Genomic DNA, 16,976 nt, shown 5'->3' with positions numbered 1-16,976 from the left:
CACTATATATTATATATATTTTTATTTTTGTTATAATATATATATATATATATCATATATCATAATCGACCTACGTCTGTCATTTATGAACAATTGATCGAATGTGAATCATAGAGTAGGCCACTCTAATAAGGATCAACAACCCACGCGCACATAAAACATTTTGTACGAAACGATTACATATTACATATTTACATTAATTCTATTTAACAAATTATTATTGTCATCGATAAATCTGTTAAGAAAACTTTTCTTTTCTTCGAATATATATGTATATATATATATATATATATTGTATGTGTTTAAGCATCGACGAGAAATACCGAGGTCTCTTCATTTATTTTCATCCTGCGATCTTTACTCTGATGCTCAAATCTCGGCGATTTTCTCAACGTAATTCTAAATCTCTTTTTTCTCTCTCTCTCTCTCTCTCTCTCTCTCTCTATCTATCTATCTATCTATCTCTATCCCTCGTTCTTTCCTTCTCTGTGGGTCGTTGAATCTGTCTGCAATCTGAGAGATTTTCAGAATAGACGGACAGTTTGTAATTTTAGCGAAGCGTGTCTATTTCAACGCGGTCTGGTTAACTTTGTCGGCGAGTAAACGAAATAAAAGTGTTCGAAAAACGACAACTTTACTATTATTACATATTATATATTTTATTTTGAAAAAAAAAAAAAAAAAAAAAATCGAATTTTCATATATACACGAGGAATGTATCCAGAATTTTAAAAAGATAAATATAAAACATTATTACAATGTGTATTAATGTATTTTCAATTCGATTACATTAAATATAGAACATTTCGATTCGTTTGAAAGTAATACAGGTATAATTATGGTATGTTTCAAAAAAAGAAAAAGAATTTTTATTTTTTTGTTTGTTTGTGTCTTTCTTTTTTTTTTTTTTTTTTTTTTTTCTTGAATAAAACATTATATCCGTGTCAAGGATGTTATGTTAGTTATGTATATGTACACGGATTATACGTGTATTAAGTCAATCGTTTAACCAAGTCCCAGTCGTGATCCATTGTGTTGCAGTTAATTGCAACATGACGTTAAAAGGTCCTAAGCGTTAGATCGTATATGAGTTATCTTATTTATAGATCTCATTACATAATTTAAAATGCACTTGCATCCAACCGGGACCGATGTGCTCTCATTTTCTACGATGCTTTTTTAATACGCATATTAAACATTCGCGTTAATTAGATGCAAGCGATATAGAAAGATTCTATTGTATAGTTATGTGCGATTTAATTTTAACTTAAATTGACCTACATATAAATTTTTAATTGTATACCCTGGATATATATAAATTAAATTAAATTGAATTAAATTGAATTAAATTAAATTAAATTAAATTAAATCAAAAAAAAAAAAAAAGAAAGAAAAAAATAAGTTATAAAATTCAAGCTTCAAGCAATTTAAAAATTTAATCCGATCCGAAGAAAAATATGAATGGTGCATATTCATTTTTCGTGCATGTCATAATAAACGAACGATGACAACAATTGAAAGGATCTTTACGTTCTAAATCTTTCATATAAAACTTTTAATCTTATTCTAAAACATATTCAATATCATTGATCATGATCATGCTTTAACCAATTCTACGTAGAAATAATATTAAAGATATTCTAAGGAATAAAGAAAAAAAAAAAAAAAAAAAAGAAAAGAAAAAAGAAAAGAAAAGAAAAGATGTACGTATATAATCTTGTGAATAAGAAACGTTATATGAATATAAAGAGGGATATTAATCCTTTATATAAGACTGGGAACAAAAGTTTTTAAATGACTTTTAAAAATCGATCACTCCTTTTCGGCACATTTTTTAGGTTGATCTTTTTTTTTTTTTTTTCTTTTCCTATCAAATTATGAAAACTACGAGAGCTTGGGAACTTGTTTTTGTTATCTGAGAAGAGAAAAGAAACAAAGAAAGAAAAAAAGAGATTAGCCGAAAAAAAATTGAAATTAATTTTCTTTTTTTTTCTTTTTTTTTTTTTTTTTTTTTTTTAAAGCTTTCTCATCTAGAAACCTTTGTAACATTCTTTGTATGTGTACGTAGTATGTATGTATATATGTATGTATGTATATAACCATTTGATAGACTGTAAAGTGTGCATATCGAATTGGACTTTACTCACCGGTGATTCGCACAAACACTGCATTCTGTTCGTCGCTATTCACCGTTATTTCGGCAGACCGCCTCTGCAAGAAAAACAAAAGAGATTTTCATTCGTAAGTTTCCATCATCGTTATCCTTAATCAAGTTTAGCGACCGCAAAAAGACAGAACATTGAGATATCACATACATATACACACATACACACACACACACATGCGCGAGCGCGCGCGCATACATGAACAAACATCACATACACATATATCAATTACTTTCCAATGTATATGTATTGTACATATGTGAGAGGTAGAAAGGTTACATAATATATTACGCATTCGACTTATCCATCGTCAAATGTGTGTGTATATACGTATGTGTGTGTGTGTGTGTGTGTATATGTGTTTCACGTTCATCGTAGTAAACCCTTTTCGAAATGTAGAACGCATAAACCGATGTCTCGCTAAAAATTTTAAAAAATAAAATAGATATTAAAGTTATTGGTAAAACGAATATGCTTTTATTGTTTTTTTTTTTTTTCTGTTTTCTTTTTTTATTTTTTTATTTTTTTTATTTTTTTACGATTACAATTGCATCATTGTAATTATATATATATATATATATATATATATATATATATATATATATATATATATTACTATAATTGTATCGGAATAATGATAACTCTATATAAAAAGATAAAATCAAATGTAATTGATGGCAATTTTTTTTGTTTTATTATTATAGTTTCATATATTTATCTCGTGACGCTAATAATTGTATATATATATATATATATATATATATATAAGAATAAAATTATTTTGTTTATCATTAATTGATAGTAAACAAAATTTTTTTTTTTTTATTTTTTTATTTTTTTTTTCTTTTTTTTTGTTACGATCACGATCATAATATTATCATAATTTTATATATTTATCTCGTGACATTGATAATTGCATGTGGAATGATAAAAGAATTGTGTCAAGTGCGTATATCGATCTTGACGGAAATTGTTCGAATAAAATGTGGATGGTTTTGAATGTGAAAAGAAAAGAAAAGGAAATGGAAAGGAAAAGAAAAAGAAAAAACGAAAATAAAAGCGGGGGATGGGGGAGGAAAGGAAGGGAAAGAAAAAGTAAATAAACCCCTTAAGGTGAAGGCAATGACGAATGTAAGCAAGAAGCGAGTGAAAATCTTGCTGGCAATATTGATGCCGACTGGAACTCGTTGGCAGGCTTTTCAAACCGCCAACGCCGGCCGATTGCCAATTGCAAAATGGGCCGACCTGAATTCGTATTCATCTCGAGGTCCCTCGATACTGTTTCGCCGTTGGAATATGATCATCGTCGACGTAGCAATGACGAAAAAGGATAGACGTTCGAGATTTCACAGAACTAACGACGTCACGTAGTATATCGATAGTATAACGATAACCAGTTTAGCGATACCGATACATCTATTGAACGTATCCATTACATGTTCTGTTATTACTTGCAAATTTTATTTTATTTATTTCTTTTTTCTTCCTTTTTTTTTTTTTTTCTTCTTTTAAAGAAACGAAGAAAAGAACGAGAAGTAATATCCTTTACGAGGGTTACTCCATCCCTTCTAAATACATTGAGGGAGGAGGGGAGAGAGATAAGGGTAAGTGAGATTGTGTTTGAAGAAGAAAAAATAAAAAGGTCCATGAGAATTCATAAAGTTGGATAAATACGTATTATGTATTATAATACGTAGATTACATGTGTATGTATATACCTGTCTTATATTCATCGGCTTAAAAAACTCGTGAAACTCAATAGAATGTGGGTATAGTAAAGATAAAAGTATTATAGAATCGGATTTTTCTCAAACGCAATTATAAAACGAGTAGCTTCCAGCCAAATACTATTCACGCGATGTACTCGAGATTACTTCAAATGAGATCTTCTTTTTTTGTTTTTCTTTTTCTTTTTTTTTTTTCATTTCCCTTTCCATTTCTTTCTCTTCTTTTTCGTCTGTTTTCTTTTTTTTTTCATTCTTTCTTTTTATTCAAATGACGTTTGTTATAAGAGAAAAGAGGAAGACACTCAAAGAATGGTGCTTATACATAGGAAAGGTGAAAATAATAGGTGAAAGAAGGTAGATAGATAATACCTTGATCTAGGTGTACGGTCGATACTTGAAAAATAGTTGCAATTGGGTCAGGTACTCGTATTCTAGGGTAATAAGGTAAGATTTCGAGAGACAGATAATAAAAAAGAAATTATATATATATTTATATAAACGTTATTGTCAGAGAGATAACAAAATCCGAGAAGGATAACGATAAAGAATTGTAGCTGCGAAATAAAAGAAGGAAAAAGGAAAAATCGATCGTTGTTTTATTTTTGTTCTGTTAGAAGGAAGGAGTGTCATCCGTTGCAATATGTTTTGTGCATTTATTCATTTATATATATATATATATATATGGATTATGTATATAGTTGAACATATAGATATTAAATATAGATGGTAAAGTTCGTAATATTAGACATTGCGGCTTTAGCCAAGGATAAAAGCAACGGTAGTTAGTGTACTGGGTACCGCCTGCGCAAAAGCAGTAACGTTTAAATTCTTTCTTGTTTGTTTACTCGCAAATATATCGAAGGCGCATATCGTCGGTAGGTTAGTATCGAACTAACACTGGTTGGTTCGCGGCCAACCTCCGAAAGATCATTAAGATGATTGGCACGGCCATAAGCGGCTTGTAAACGATATTCTCGCCGATAGAATCGATGTTATAATGATCGAAGCGACACGAATATAGCGTGCAACGGATCTCTTTACTATTCCGTACGGAACGAAAATAAAAGAGATATTAATTAGCCTAAGTGGCTGATCTTCGACGTAAAATACGACGTTTCTTGATAATGCTTATCTTGCATCTCTCTCTCTCTCTCTCTCTCTTTCTTACGTTAGATTCTTTTTCGTTTTTATTAGTATCGATCGAAGATACCATCTTGCTTGTTGAATACTAAATTCATCATTTTTTTACTATACCCTGTGATAACGAGAATATCAATAATTTATACGTAACATCATCGCAGTATGTTTTTCTAACAATTCTATACGATTATAGCCTTCTCTAGAAATGATAAAACGTGTTTAATCATATCCGCCGAGAAAATCAATTCTATGTTCTCGTAAATTGACTTGGAAACTGTAAAACCGTCTAAGATTAACTCGATCTCTCTGTCTATCTCTCTCGCTCTTCCATTCGATTACGAAAGCGGAAAACGACTATTAAGATCGGCGAAAGATCCACAGAGAAACGGCAGTCTCCGTTGAAAATACTATTAATCGGACGTGATTTATCGTCGTGGCGTGCGTTAGCACGTACGCACGCACCAGCATCACCACCACCGACTACTACCACCGAACATTACTACCGACCACTACTACCACCATCCACCACCATTACCGCCAATATCACCACTATATACATTACCACCACCATCACTAGTATTACTACCATGTGTATAATATTTGCATGCGTAATCTCTTTACGAATAAGCTAAGCTCCTAATCGATCGATCGATATCCTTTTTTCTGTTTTTTTTTTTTTTTTGTTTTTTTTTTTTAAATATACAAATCGATTTATATTTCGCATTTCGATATGTAAATGATGAAACGTATCGGAACGAAACGGTCCAACGAAAGTTTTAACTCGTTTGGTTCAATTTTAAAACCCGACATTTTTTTTATTTATTTTTTTTTTTTATTTTTTTCTTCACGATTTCCTTTCGTATTCGAAATTGACGTATTGTACGTATGTATATATATATATCGTTTTAAAGTATTATCTGTGGATAATCAGAGAAAGAAAGAGAGAGAGAGAGAGAGAACGAAAAAAAAAGAAAATATGCGAATCTATTCGACTTATCGACATTCGTCGTGCGTATGTATGTATAATATGTATGTATGTATGTATATATGTATGTATAATATGTATGTATGTATAATCGTTGAACGTATATTAGCAACGATAGACAGTGATATCGACAGGATTTAGCATGTCACTATTTCGCACTGATAAAACTCAACCTTGATGGTATTGGTATTGGTAATATGTATGGTAGTAAGAGTCGATGATATTACATATATAGGTACCTAGATAGATACATAAATACATAAATACATACATAGATACGTACGTACATATAATACATGCGTACGTACGATTATCTATCTTCGATTGCATTCGATCGGTTTCTAGAGAGTAGGAAAAGAATAACGTTATGAATAGTCGAGAGAGAGAGAGAAAGAGAGAGAGAGAGAGAGAATAATAAAAGAAAAATGGAAGTAATAAAAGAAAAAAAAAGGAAAAAAAAAAAAAATAAAGAGGAGGAAAAAATCGATAGTTAACTTCTCGTCTCGAGTTTTTAACATCTCGAGCCTTAACATCTCGCTCTACTCAGCCCAGTTTCAGTTCGTCATGACACGATAGTCTGAGCTACTTAACGCGATTGCGAGGAAGCTTTTGAGAGGCTCGGCCCCGTTTTCGATTCGTCCTTTCTCTCTCTCTCTCTCTCTCTCTCTCTCTCTCTCTCTCTCTCTCTCTCTCCCTCTCTCTCTCTCTCTCTGTCTCTTTCTGTCCCTCCCTCTTTTTTCTTTCTCTTCTCCCTCGCACTCAAGTTCGGCCCGTGCCGAGTTTTCGCGGCCCCCGAATGCCTCAAGACGTTGGAGGGTGAGTTAGGGTCCCGTGACGTCACAGAGTCTCGCCTCACGTGTCATGGAATTCAGGTCGACTCACCCTTTTCTCTATCTCTGCGCATGTACCAGCGAACGGTTACATGCGCGAATCGGGAGAAGAGGAAAAAGAGAGAGAGAGAGAGAGAAGTAGGGAGGGAGGGAGGGAGGGTGGGAGGGAGGAAACGAGTTACCCTCTTCTTCAACTTTATCTACGATCGAAGAAAAGAGACAGCTGCGCATCCCACATCTCGACCTTTCTCTCTTTCGATCGGTGTCATCGAAGGCACGATCCATTCTCTTTCTCTCTCTCTCTCTCTCTCTCTCTCTCTCTCTCTCTCTCTCTCTCTCTCTCTCTCTCTCTGTCAGTCTTTTTTTTATTATTTTTTTCTCTTCTTATTCTTTTTTCATGTCTTCTTCCATCCTGGAACATCCTACGAGGGAAAAGAGCTTTCCCAGAGCCGACCCCGTTTTAAACCCGCGAATAGGTTTGGGGGGTTAGGTGGTTGGAGGATTGAGGGGTTGGAGAATTGGGTGGTTGAGTGGGTAGAAGTGAAGAGTGAGGGTGGAGATACGTCCCAGTTGGGGAAATGATCAATTTTATTATACGTCGAGTGTGTATGCATCGAGATAGGAAATATAGAAAAAGAAGTAGAAGGAGAGGAAGAAGAAAAAACAAAAAACAAAAAAAAGGAAGGAAAAAGAATAAATCCAGGATATTTTGCATCGAGCCAAATATTATCGTGAAGGCAGAGAAAAATGTTGTGATACACATATGCACATAGATATCTATCATAAATACGTGAATAACAAGGGATTTACGATTGACGATTTTCGATCCCTGTAGCCGAGCTTTTTATTGTCTTTTTTCTTTTTCCTTTTCTTCTTTTTTTTTTGTTCTTTTTTTTGTTTTGTTTTTTTTTGTTGTTGTTGTTTTCTCTTTTTCTTTTTTGTTTCTTCTTCTTCTCCTTTCAAAAGTAAGTAAGTAGATATATTTAGTTATACATATCCGGCAAAATTTTCTTGGCAAATGTCGAATATCTTTTTACGTTAAATCATTTCTTCTTCCTACATAAAAGTATCTATCGTAGTGTATGTAGATAAGTGCACGTACATAAAATATTCATTATAACGCTATCTTGTTATAAGAGTGATTGATAGAACAACGTTACGCATCGCGACGATTTTCTCTACTTCATCTATCACGTTTTCTTTAGATACACGTTGAAACGTTTATAAAAGTGTGTGTGTGTGTGTGTGTATGTATGAAACGTAATATAATTAAAAAAAAAAACTCGTATCTAACATTTTCTGATACCCGTTCTAGGATCGAGATTCGATTGATATGTGTCACATAGAAAGAAGAGACGTTGATTATTTCATATATTTCATTACGTATTCGATGCATCTTCATTGTCGTCGATTGAGAAACAAAATATATACGTGCTCTTTGTTTCATGGAAGTATATATATACACACGCACACACACACACATATATATATACACATACACACATGCATACATAGATACTTATTTCTCTTGATTAGAGGATGCGAATGTATGTATCGCGCATACCAGATGTGTCTTATTTTGCAATAAGACAAGGCTAAGAAATTTCATTAAAGACATTCATTATGTACAATGCACACGTGTTATTAACGTTCTTAAAAAAAATCACGATAGATTTTCCGACACGTGCGCGAATACATTTCGAATATCTATCTTATATTGGATTGATTTAAATGTAACGTAATTTAATTATTTATCTAGCATGTATGTGTGTATGCGTAAGGAAGAAAGAAAAAATGAAAGAGAGAGATAGAGAGAGAGAGAGAGAGAGAGAGAGAGAGAGAAAGAGAGAGAGAGAGAGAGAGTTTATGCAAATACGCACACTTTGAATATATTTACGTTGTATTATGCATGTAGTAATAATTGTGACGCGTTAATCACGAACGATTCGTTCCTCTCGTCACCAGGCTAGGGCGATATTTTTCTTTCCTTTTTTTTTTTTTTTTTTTTTTTTCTATACTATGCTCGTAGTAGTGTTTCTTTTTTCTTTATTATTATTTTCCTTTATTATTTTTATCTTCTTTCTTTTTAATTTTTTCCTTTTTTCTTTTCTCATAACATACCACAAGAAATATAAGCAAGCTGTAAGAGTGCGTTGAACGATATTGTCACTCTTGCGAGAATTTGGAGTAAAGACAATTGAATTTTTGTTGAACTTATATTTAAATTATTTCGAAGTACCCTCGTAAATGCATTCTTTTTTCTTTCTTCTTTTCTCTCTCTCTCTCTCTCTCTCTCTCTCTCTCTCTCTCTCACTCTCTCTCTCTCTTCTCCTTCTCTCCTCATTTTAATTAAATACGAGAATACAAAATGAAAATTCTATTGTATTTTTTATCTTTTTTTTTTTTCTTTTTTTTTTCGTTTTAAAGTCAGTCAAACAATTTAGAAAATCATTTACAATCGTTCTAGCAATTAGAAATGTAGTCGGCGAATCTTTTATATCAATTGAGAGCCCTGTTATATACTACCTGTTCCTGGTCGTGACAACGGTGTATCTACGTGATCATTTCAATGAAATTATTTTAATCGAAAGGGATTCATTTTGAAAGTCATGAAAACGTTCGTTTAAGTTCGTGTCAAGCACTCCTCCCTACCATAATTTCCTCTCGGCTATTTCAAGAAAATCTACGCGAATCTATCTTTGTACCTGACAGCGGCGAATAAAGTGGAATAATATTATTCTCTTTAACGGAATATATAGTATCTATGTATATTCCTTGTGGAAAATAGATAGTTTTATACATACATACATACATACATACATACATACATACATATATATATATATATATATATATATATATATATATATATATATAGTTAGATAGATAAATAGATACGTATTCTGATAAATGTATCGAATCGTGAAATGTGACAAAAACATTAAGCGTTCGCGTAAGAGAGTAGCTAGATCGGGCGATTCATCGACGTGGATGTTAGAGTAGTAATTATAGTGCTAAGACAAATTGATACTGCCGGACTTAAGGTTAAGTGCCGCTAACAATTACTCGTTATGCAAACTCGTCGACAACGAATAGAGAATGCGATTGCAAAGAGAGACCTCGTATTCTCGAGGCTTGTCTTTCTTTCTTTCTTTTTTTTTTTTTCAACCTTTTTCAATGCATAAAAAAAAAAGAAAGAAAGACAGACTGAAAGAAAGGAAAAAAGAAGAAATTTGCAATGTCTACGTATATATATATATATTTTTTTTTTTTAACCAATACGGTATCCGTTTATCTCTATACGAAATGAAATTTCGAAACGAATAAAAATGAAAAAAAAAATATATATATATATATACATATATACGATATAAAAGGATACGTTATGGTAGATGTTTGCGGGTGGACTCGTTCGAAAGCAACGATTCAAAATGGTTACGTGTATTTAAGTATGTTGTACGTGCTTTAAGACGAAAACTTTACGATAACGTCCAAGAACACGAGAATAAAGTATATACTCCTGATGCGTTTGTATATATGTATGTGTATGCATGTATCTCTGTCTATCTATCTCTTTCTCCCTATATATATACGTGTGAGGATCTCAATGATCGCAAATATTCGCTGCCAACATTCGCCCTTTTCGACAATTTCAAGAGACGCCTTGTGTTAATGCTTAACATTAGTCTTCTTTACCAACATGCATATTTTCTCGCGACATATATATATATATATATATATATATATATATATATATATATATATATATATATATATGCATCAATATATAGTATGTCGCTCGTGGAGACGCTTATTATTAGGTTTACAATTCGAGAATTAGGAGACTGAATCTCACTCTCTCTCTCTCACTCTCTCTCCCTCTCTGTCTTTCTCTCCCTCTCTCTTTCATTTGCCTTCAGCCACATTCGTATTCGAAGACTGCACTCGCATTCCAAGGCGTACGTCTTGTGTTATGTTAGTCGCGAGTGAAGTTTCTTAAGTCGTTTAAGCAAGCATGACGACCCTTTTTTTTTACTCCCCCCTTTTTATTCTTTCTTTCCTTCAATAAAACGTTCTCGTTTCATTGTGAACGACAAAAAAGAAGAAGAAGAAGAAGAAGGGGGGGGAAAAAAAAAGGGAAATTCTAACGGAGATTGTTTCGCCTCCCGTTGTACTGTTAACGGGGTCAGGGCCAATGATTTCGAATGAATACGATACGAGAAGGAAAGAAACAAAGGAAGAAAGAAAGAAAGAAAGAAAAAAAGGAAAGAAGAGAAGAGAAAAGAAGTGAATGAGTAGGGAAAACAATTTAAAAAAAAAAAAAAAAGAAAAAAAAAGAAAAAGAATAGAAAAGATAGAAGAAAAAAAAAGAAGATAGAAGTAAAAGGGAAAGGAAAAAAAAAAGAGAGAAAGAAGAGGAAGCAAAAAAGAGAGAGAAAAAAAAGAGGGTAAAAAGCTCCGCTTAAAAAGTCGAATGTTGCGCGTTTGACGGCCGATAATAATCGAGCTCGTGCGAATGATAACGAAGAGACAGTAACAAATGCATGGATCCCAGCGTTCGAAGACTTTCGAACTCTGTGTTAGTATAGCTCGTAGCCGCCAATCGGGGAAGCTCTTATCGCACTGTTTATGTCTCATCGAGTAGTAATGTAGTGTAAATGTAGTATATATATATGTATGTATGTATGTATCTATGTATGTATATATGTATGTAGGTGTATATATATATAGGTATATATGTTGTATGCGGAGGGAATGCTCCAATGAAAGTCGGCGACAATGTCCGATCGATTCTTAATTGCGCTGTAAATCTATTCACCTGTCAGACCTTACCGTGCACCTTTTCCTCCTCCTTCCCTTCCTCCTCTACCTCATCGTTCACCTCCCTTTTATGTCCCTCTACGTTTAGCTTTCGATACTTCGGTGCAATAAACTCTCTCTCGCGCTTGCATCTTCTTTCCCCTCAGTGCACTCCACCCTCCCTTCTCACCGGTCACCCTTTAACCATCCTGCTAATTGCTTATATATTTATAGTCTCTTCGCTAAGGAAACTACTTCTTTTTTTTTTTTTTTTTTTTTTCTTGTTACTATAACGTAATACGTACTCGTCTCTAACTAATAGCACGCATTCTACTCTGACCCTTTTTTCTTTTCTTTTTTTTTCTTTTTGTTTATTTTAAAAAATGATTTTCCTTAATCGATCATAATAAAAGTTTATAAATTTTAAATAACAGATCTTTCATTCGCATTTTCCTTTTCATTTTCTTTTTTTCTTTTTTCCTTTCTTTATTTCTTTCTTTGTTCCAGTGGAACATATGAGTATCGATCGAATCGGATAAAGTCATTGAGATTTCGGAGCACGTACGAATTTCTCAAGATATTTTCAAAGCAGAGGCTCGATTAATCCGTGCATCTTGGCGTCGTTCGAGAAACTACCCCTCTTTTCCCCGTCTCTCTACACGAACCCCCATCTCCGCCCACCTCTGCTCGCTATTACCCACCTCCCTCCGAACCCCCTCCCCCAAGAATGCGGCACATCCGCAAAGCACGTCACGTAAAGAAAAATAAGTCCTCGAAAGTGCCGACGGCAGCCCGTCCGACGACGAATCGATTACGTTACAGTTGGATGTTTCTTTAAATACGAAGTCGTGTCTCGTACAAAAGTAATACGATACTTTCTGAATCACGTCAAACTTACATATATATATATATATATATATATATATATATATATATATTATATATTATATAAATCTATATATAAATAAATCTCTATCGCAAAAATACTATAGTTATAAAAGTTCGTCTAACTAGGTAAGGCAAGACTCGCGATTATATTTGAAAGAACTTTGACCGATGTATGTACATATACATACATATATATATATATATATATATACAACGATACCTTGAACGCAGATATTTAGGAAGATACAAGCAAGGTTTTTCTTATTTTCTCGATACTTCCCACTCGATCGAGTTTTACCGAGGTTAGGAATAAAGTTTTTTAGGGATGCATCCTATTCTTTTCTCTTTTCGATTTGCTATTCTATATCGTTGTCGTCAACATCAATCGACTAGAGTTTTATATATATATATATATATACACACACATACCGAATCGGAGAAAACATTCGTTCGTAGGGGATCCATAAAAAGCCATATGTACTATTTCGTTATCTCGAGTTGCGAGCGATATCAGAAATCGACGCGAAATTGTACCCCGTTTCAAAGTCCGTTCCTCTTTTCCCCTTATCCGCTACCACCCTTCCTTAACTCCCACCCTCCTCTCGCCTTTTCTGCGCATTTCCTTTATTAAATAAGTTTCTTCGATTGGATTCCATTTAAAATTTCTGACGATCGGATGAAGAGACAGGTGATCGATAGACACAGATATTCCGTTCTCACTATACGTTTCGTTGCCACGTTACCGAATTAAACTCGATTAGACGAAGTTCTACGAAGAAACAGAGTTAAAAGAGAGAGAGAGAGAGAGAGAGAGAGAGAGAGAGAGAGAGAGAGAGAGAGACATAGAGATAGATAGATAGATAGATAAATAGATAGATAGATTAAAAAAAGGGACGATACGCAGCTACCCGTGAGTTTCTGCTAGCACCTGCAGAAGCCTTAGCCTTTTAAAATAGACTCAATTTGCACAATAATATAATATAAGCCGGTTTGAAAACGACTCGAAAATATTTCAGGGTCAGCGCGGATAGAACGTTCCCGTCGAAACCGTTGATCGAATCCTTTCGAACTAGAGAGGAAAGATATAAGAGAAGAGGATAGGGGAGAGAAAGAGAAAGAGGGAGATAGAGAGAAAGAGAGAGAGAGAGAGAGAGAGAGAGAGAGAGAGAGAGAGAAAGAGAGAGGATATATCCAAGTAGATATTGGGTATTAAGATAATAGGGAAGTGAACGTTTATATGTAAGTAAGTACTTATGTATTTCGAGATTGGAGTCAATATGATGATCCATGCAAAAATAAATGTCGGTGATGGTAAACGAATGATCGGCGGGAGGGGATGAACGAAGCGAGATGGAGATACATATAAAGGAAGAGAGGAAAAAAAAGAAAGGAAGAAAGATAGATAGATAGATAGATAGATAGATAGATAGATAGATAGATAGAGAGAGAGAGAGAGAGAGAGAGAACGCAGTGTCACGCATAATCATCGTCCTCACCTCATGCACTTGCACGGCCTCCTTAACGCAGGCGACGATCTCGTCGGCCTTGACGATACATGCCGTCTCCGTCGGCAAGCTTACTCGAAGATAACGAGGATGCGTCGTTGTAGAAGACGTAGCAATCGTAGTAGTAGCGACGGCTGCGGTTGCGGCTGCGGCAGTGGTGGTGTTAGTAGTAGTAGTAGTAATAGTAGTAGCAGTAACAGCAGTAGTAGTAGTAGTAGTAGCAATGGTGGTAGTAGTAGTAGTAGCAGTGGTGGTAGTAGTAGTAGTAGTAGTAGTAATAGCCTTTGCCGTGATGCTGGCTGTTGTAACAGCCGTTGTTCTGGTCGTTTTGCTTTTTGTCATAGCCGTCATCGTCGTAGCCGACAAAGTAGTAGTGGTCGTTGTCGCCGTTGCCGTCGCCATAGCCATAGCCATCGCCATTGCTGTCGTAGTGCTTGTCGTCGTTTTCGTCGTTTTCGTCGAGGAAGAACATAATTCTTGATGAAGATCGGTAGCGAGTTCTTGGTAACAAGATTCGCCAGAACCTCGTCTACTACCGGCGATACACATCGCCCTTCGAAAAAGTGCGGCGACGACAGCGCAAAGGCCGCATTGCGTTCCGCTAGCGCTTCCTCTGCTTGAGAGGGAGCCGCCATTGCTCCGAGCCGTTTTCGTTGTCGCCGTCGTCGTTGTCGTCGTAGTTATCGTCGCCGAAGAAGAATAAGGTGGAGTAGTACGCCGGCGAGTTTTAGTCCCGCTTCCGGGATGCCGCGAACCGGAGCTGCGCGATGCGGAACGTGAACCGGAACGTGAACCGGAGCGGGAAGTTGCCGAGCGGGAGCCCGCCTCGCGAGTCTGGGACGCCAGTTTTGGGCCTTCTCCTACATATATATTTCTTTCTCTCTTCTTCTTCTTGTCCTTTTTCTTCTTTTCTTTTTCTTCTTATTTTTCTTTTTATTCTTCTTCTTCTTTTTCTTTTTCTTTCTCTTTTTTCCCTTAGGTACGTTCGTGAATTCACCGTGCCAACCACAACATCAATGAGAACATCCGTCTAATGTCTTTGATAATTATAATGATAACTATGCAACCCCCAAATAAAACATTCCTTTTTTTCTCTTCTTCTCTCTTTCTCTCCCTCTCTCTCTTTCTTTCTCTCTTTTACATACGCTCGTATATCTCGTATATGTATCTTCTCACGCTTCCATATCACACGGCAACGATCTCAAGAAGAGAAATCCATGCACCATCCACATGCACCATTCAATTATATCTGTGTCCGTCTTATCTCTTTATCGAACGTTAATGCTTGCCGAGCTATATATACACATATATAAATATAAATATATATATATATATATATATATATATATATATATGTATGTATATATATATGTATATATACGTCGATCGATACGAACGAAAGAATATAGAATATATTCTTATTCTTGTACTCGCACGGATAGTTTCTTGACGTTTAAAGACCTAACGCTTCCAGATACCTTTGATTTTCAATAATATTTGAATGGGTTCATAAATAAGGGAAGAGAAAGAAAGAGATACTTAGATCGTACAACATCAACGATTTATTCGCTAACCGCGTTATACACGGAATTAATAAAGTAGGCAGCGCGCGCCGGAAATGGATCGAGAGAGGAAGAGAGATAGGGAGAGAGAGAGAGAGAGAGAGAGAGAGAAAATCGATCAGCCGATATACCGTCCAGAGAAATAAATGAAGAAGTCTTTTATTATCTCCTTCGATATTACTCCCGTCTTTAGAGCTATCGCATGTATATATACATATATATATATATATATATATATATATATATATATATATATATATATTATATTATATATATTTATTTATTCGCACCACGCACGCATACATATATATTTATTTATGTATGTATGCATGTATGTATATGTATGTATATGTATGTATATATGTATATATGTATGTATATATATGTATATATATGTATATATATGTATGTATATTTATATGCATATGTGATATGTTATATCTTTATAACTATGGATTCGAACGTAACTATAGTTCGCTATTTGGTAAGAAAGATAGAAATAAACATAGAAAGGAAAAATGGCACGCGTCAAACGTCTTGACGATTTTCCTTCGATAATGTTATTATATGTATACATTCGTCGTTTCATACATACATACATACATAGATCATTGCGAATACTTTTCTTACGAACGTGTTTCGATACGATGAATAAACAGGAAAACTCTTTCTCTCTTTTTTCCTTTCTTTCTTTCTTTCTTTCTTTTTTATCCTCCACGATAAGATAGATAAAGAATGAAATGCAACGCAAAAATTCTTCTGGGTTAGTAGCTAAGGTGAAGAGGAATATTAAAAGAGAAAGAAAATAAAGAAAAAATAAATAAATAAATAACTAAATAAAATGAAAAGAAAGAAATAAATAAATAAAAAAGAAATTAAAAGAAAAAGGGTCGTAGTTTTTCTTCTCTTCGACCTCGTTTCTACGTAGAATTTTTATTCTCGAGTATAGTGGAGATGGAGAATGGGAAGAGGTGGAGTAAGAAATAATTAGAAAATTGTCGAAAGCATTTCTCGATGTTTCAACGTTTGTAAAACTCTTTTGAGGCAAGAAAAGGAGATTGGAGAGAAGGATGTGTGTGAGAGAGAGAGAGAGAGAGAGAAAAAAGAAAAGAAGTTATAAATCGTAACAAAATTATAGAAAAATATTATTTAAAAATGGCTTCAACAAGGATTATTTCAAAGTTTAAACGTTCGACGCGTTATTTTGTTTAAAATTGATATTTAGATAATCGATTGTTTTCATATTTACGGAGGATCACTTCGTTCTTTCGTCATTAAACCGTCGATAAATAAATAGATTATCAGAAAATTATATTGTCATCGGTCGACGAAAGAAAAAACACAAGTGTCATGATTATACATGCATACGTACAT

The 16,976-nt window shown here is 34.3% G+C and overlaps 1 protein-coding gene across 15 annotated transcripts in view; it reads right to left on the bottom strand.

The window, feature by feature from the left end:
- The window catches only part of LOC124424374, a 37,630-nt gene that overhangs the window by 7,990 nt on the left and 12,664 nt on the right, over window positions 1–16,976 (bottom strand). For 4 of the 15 annotated variants that reach the window (XM_046963335.1, XM_046963337.1, XM_046963334.1 and 1 more), the window contains exon 2: window positions 2,148–2,211. In XM_046963335.1, coding sequence (XP_046819291.1) covers window positions 2,148–2,211 — 64 coding nt within the window. Of the gene's footprint in view, window positions 1–2,147; window positions 2,212–3,883; window positions 4,084–12,964; window positions 13,016–14,031; window positions 15,334–16,976 lie in introns of those variants that run through there. The other 11 variants (XM_046963324.1, XM_046963333.1, XM_046963325.1 and 8 more) reach the window with 9 other exon arrangements.

Source organism: Vespa crabro, chromosome 5 (assembly GCF_910589235.1).
Source record: "Vespa crabro chromosome 5, iyVesCrab1.2, whole genome shotgun sequence".
Lineage (NCBI taxonomy): Eukaryota > Metazoa > Arthropoda > Insecta > Hymenoptera > Vespidae > Vespa > Vespa crabro.
Note: the sequence above shows the minus strand (reverse complement) of the source record. Positions and strands in the feature narration are given on the sequence as shown.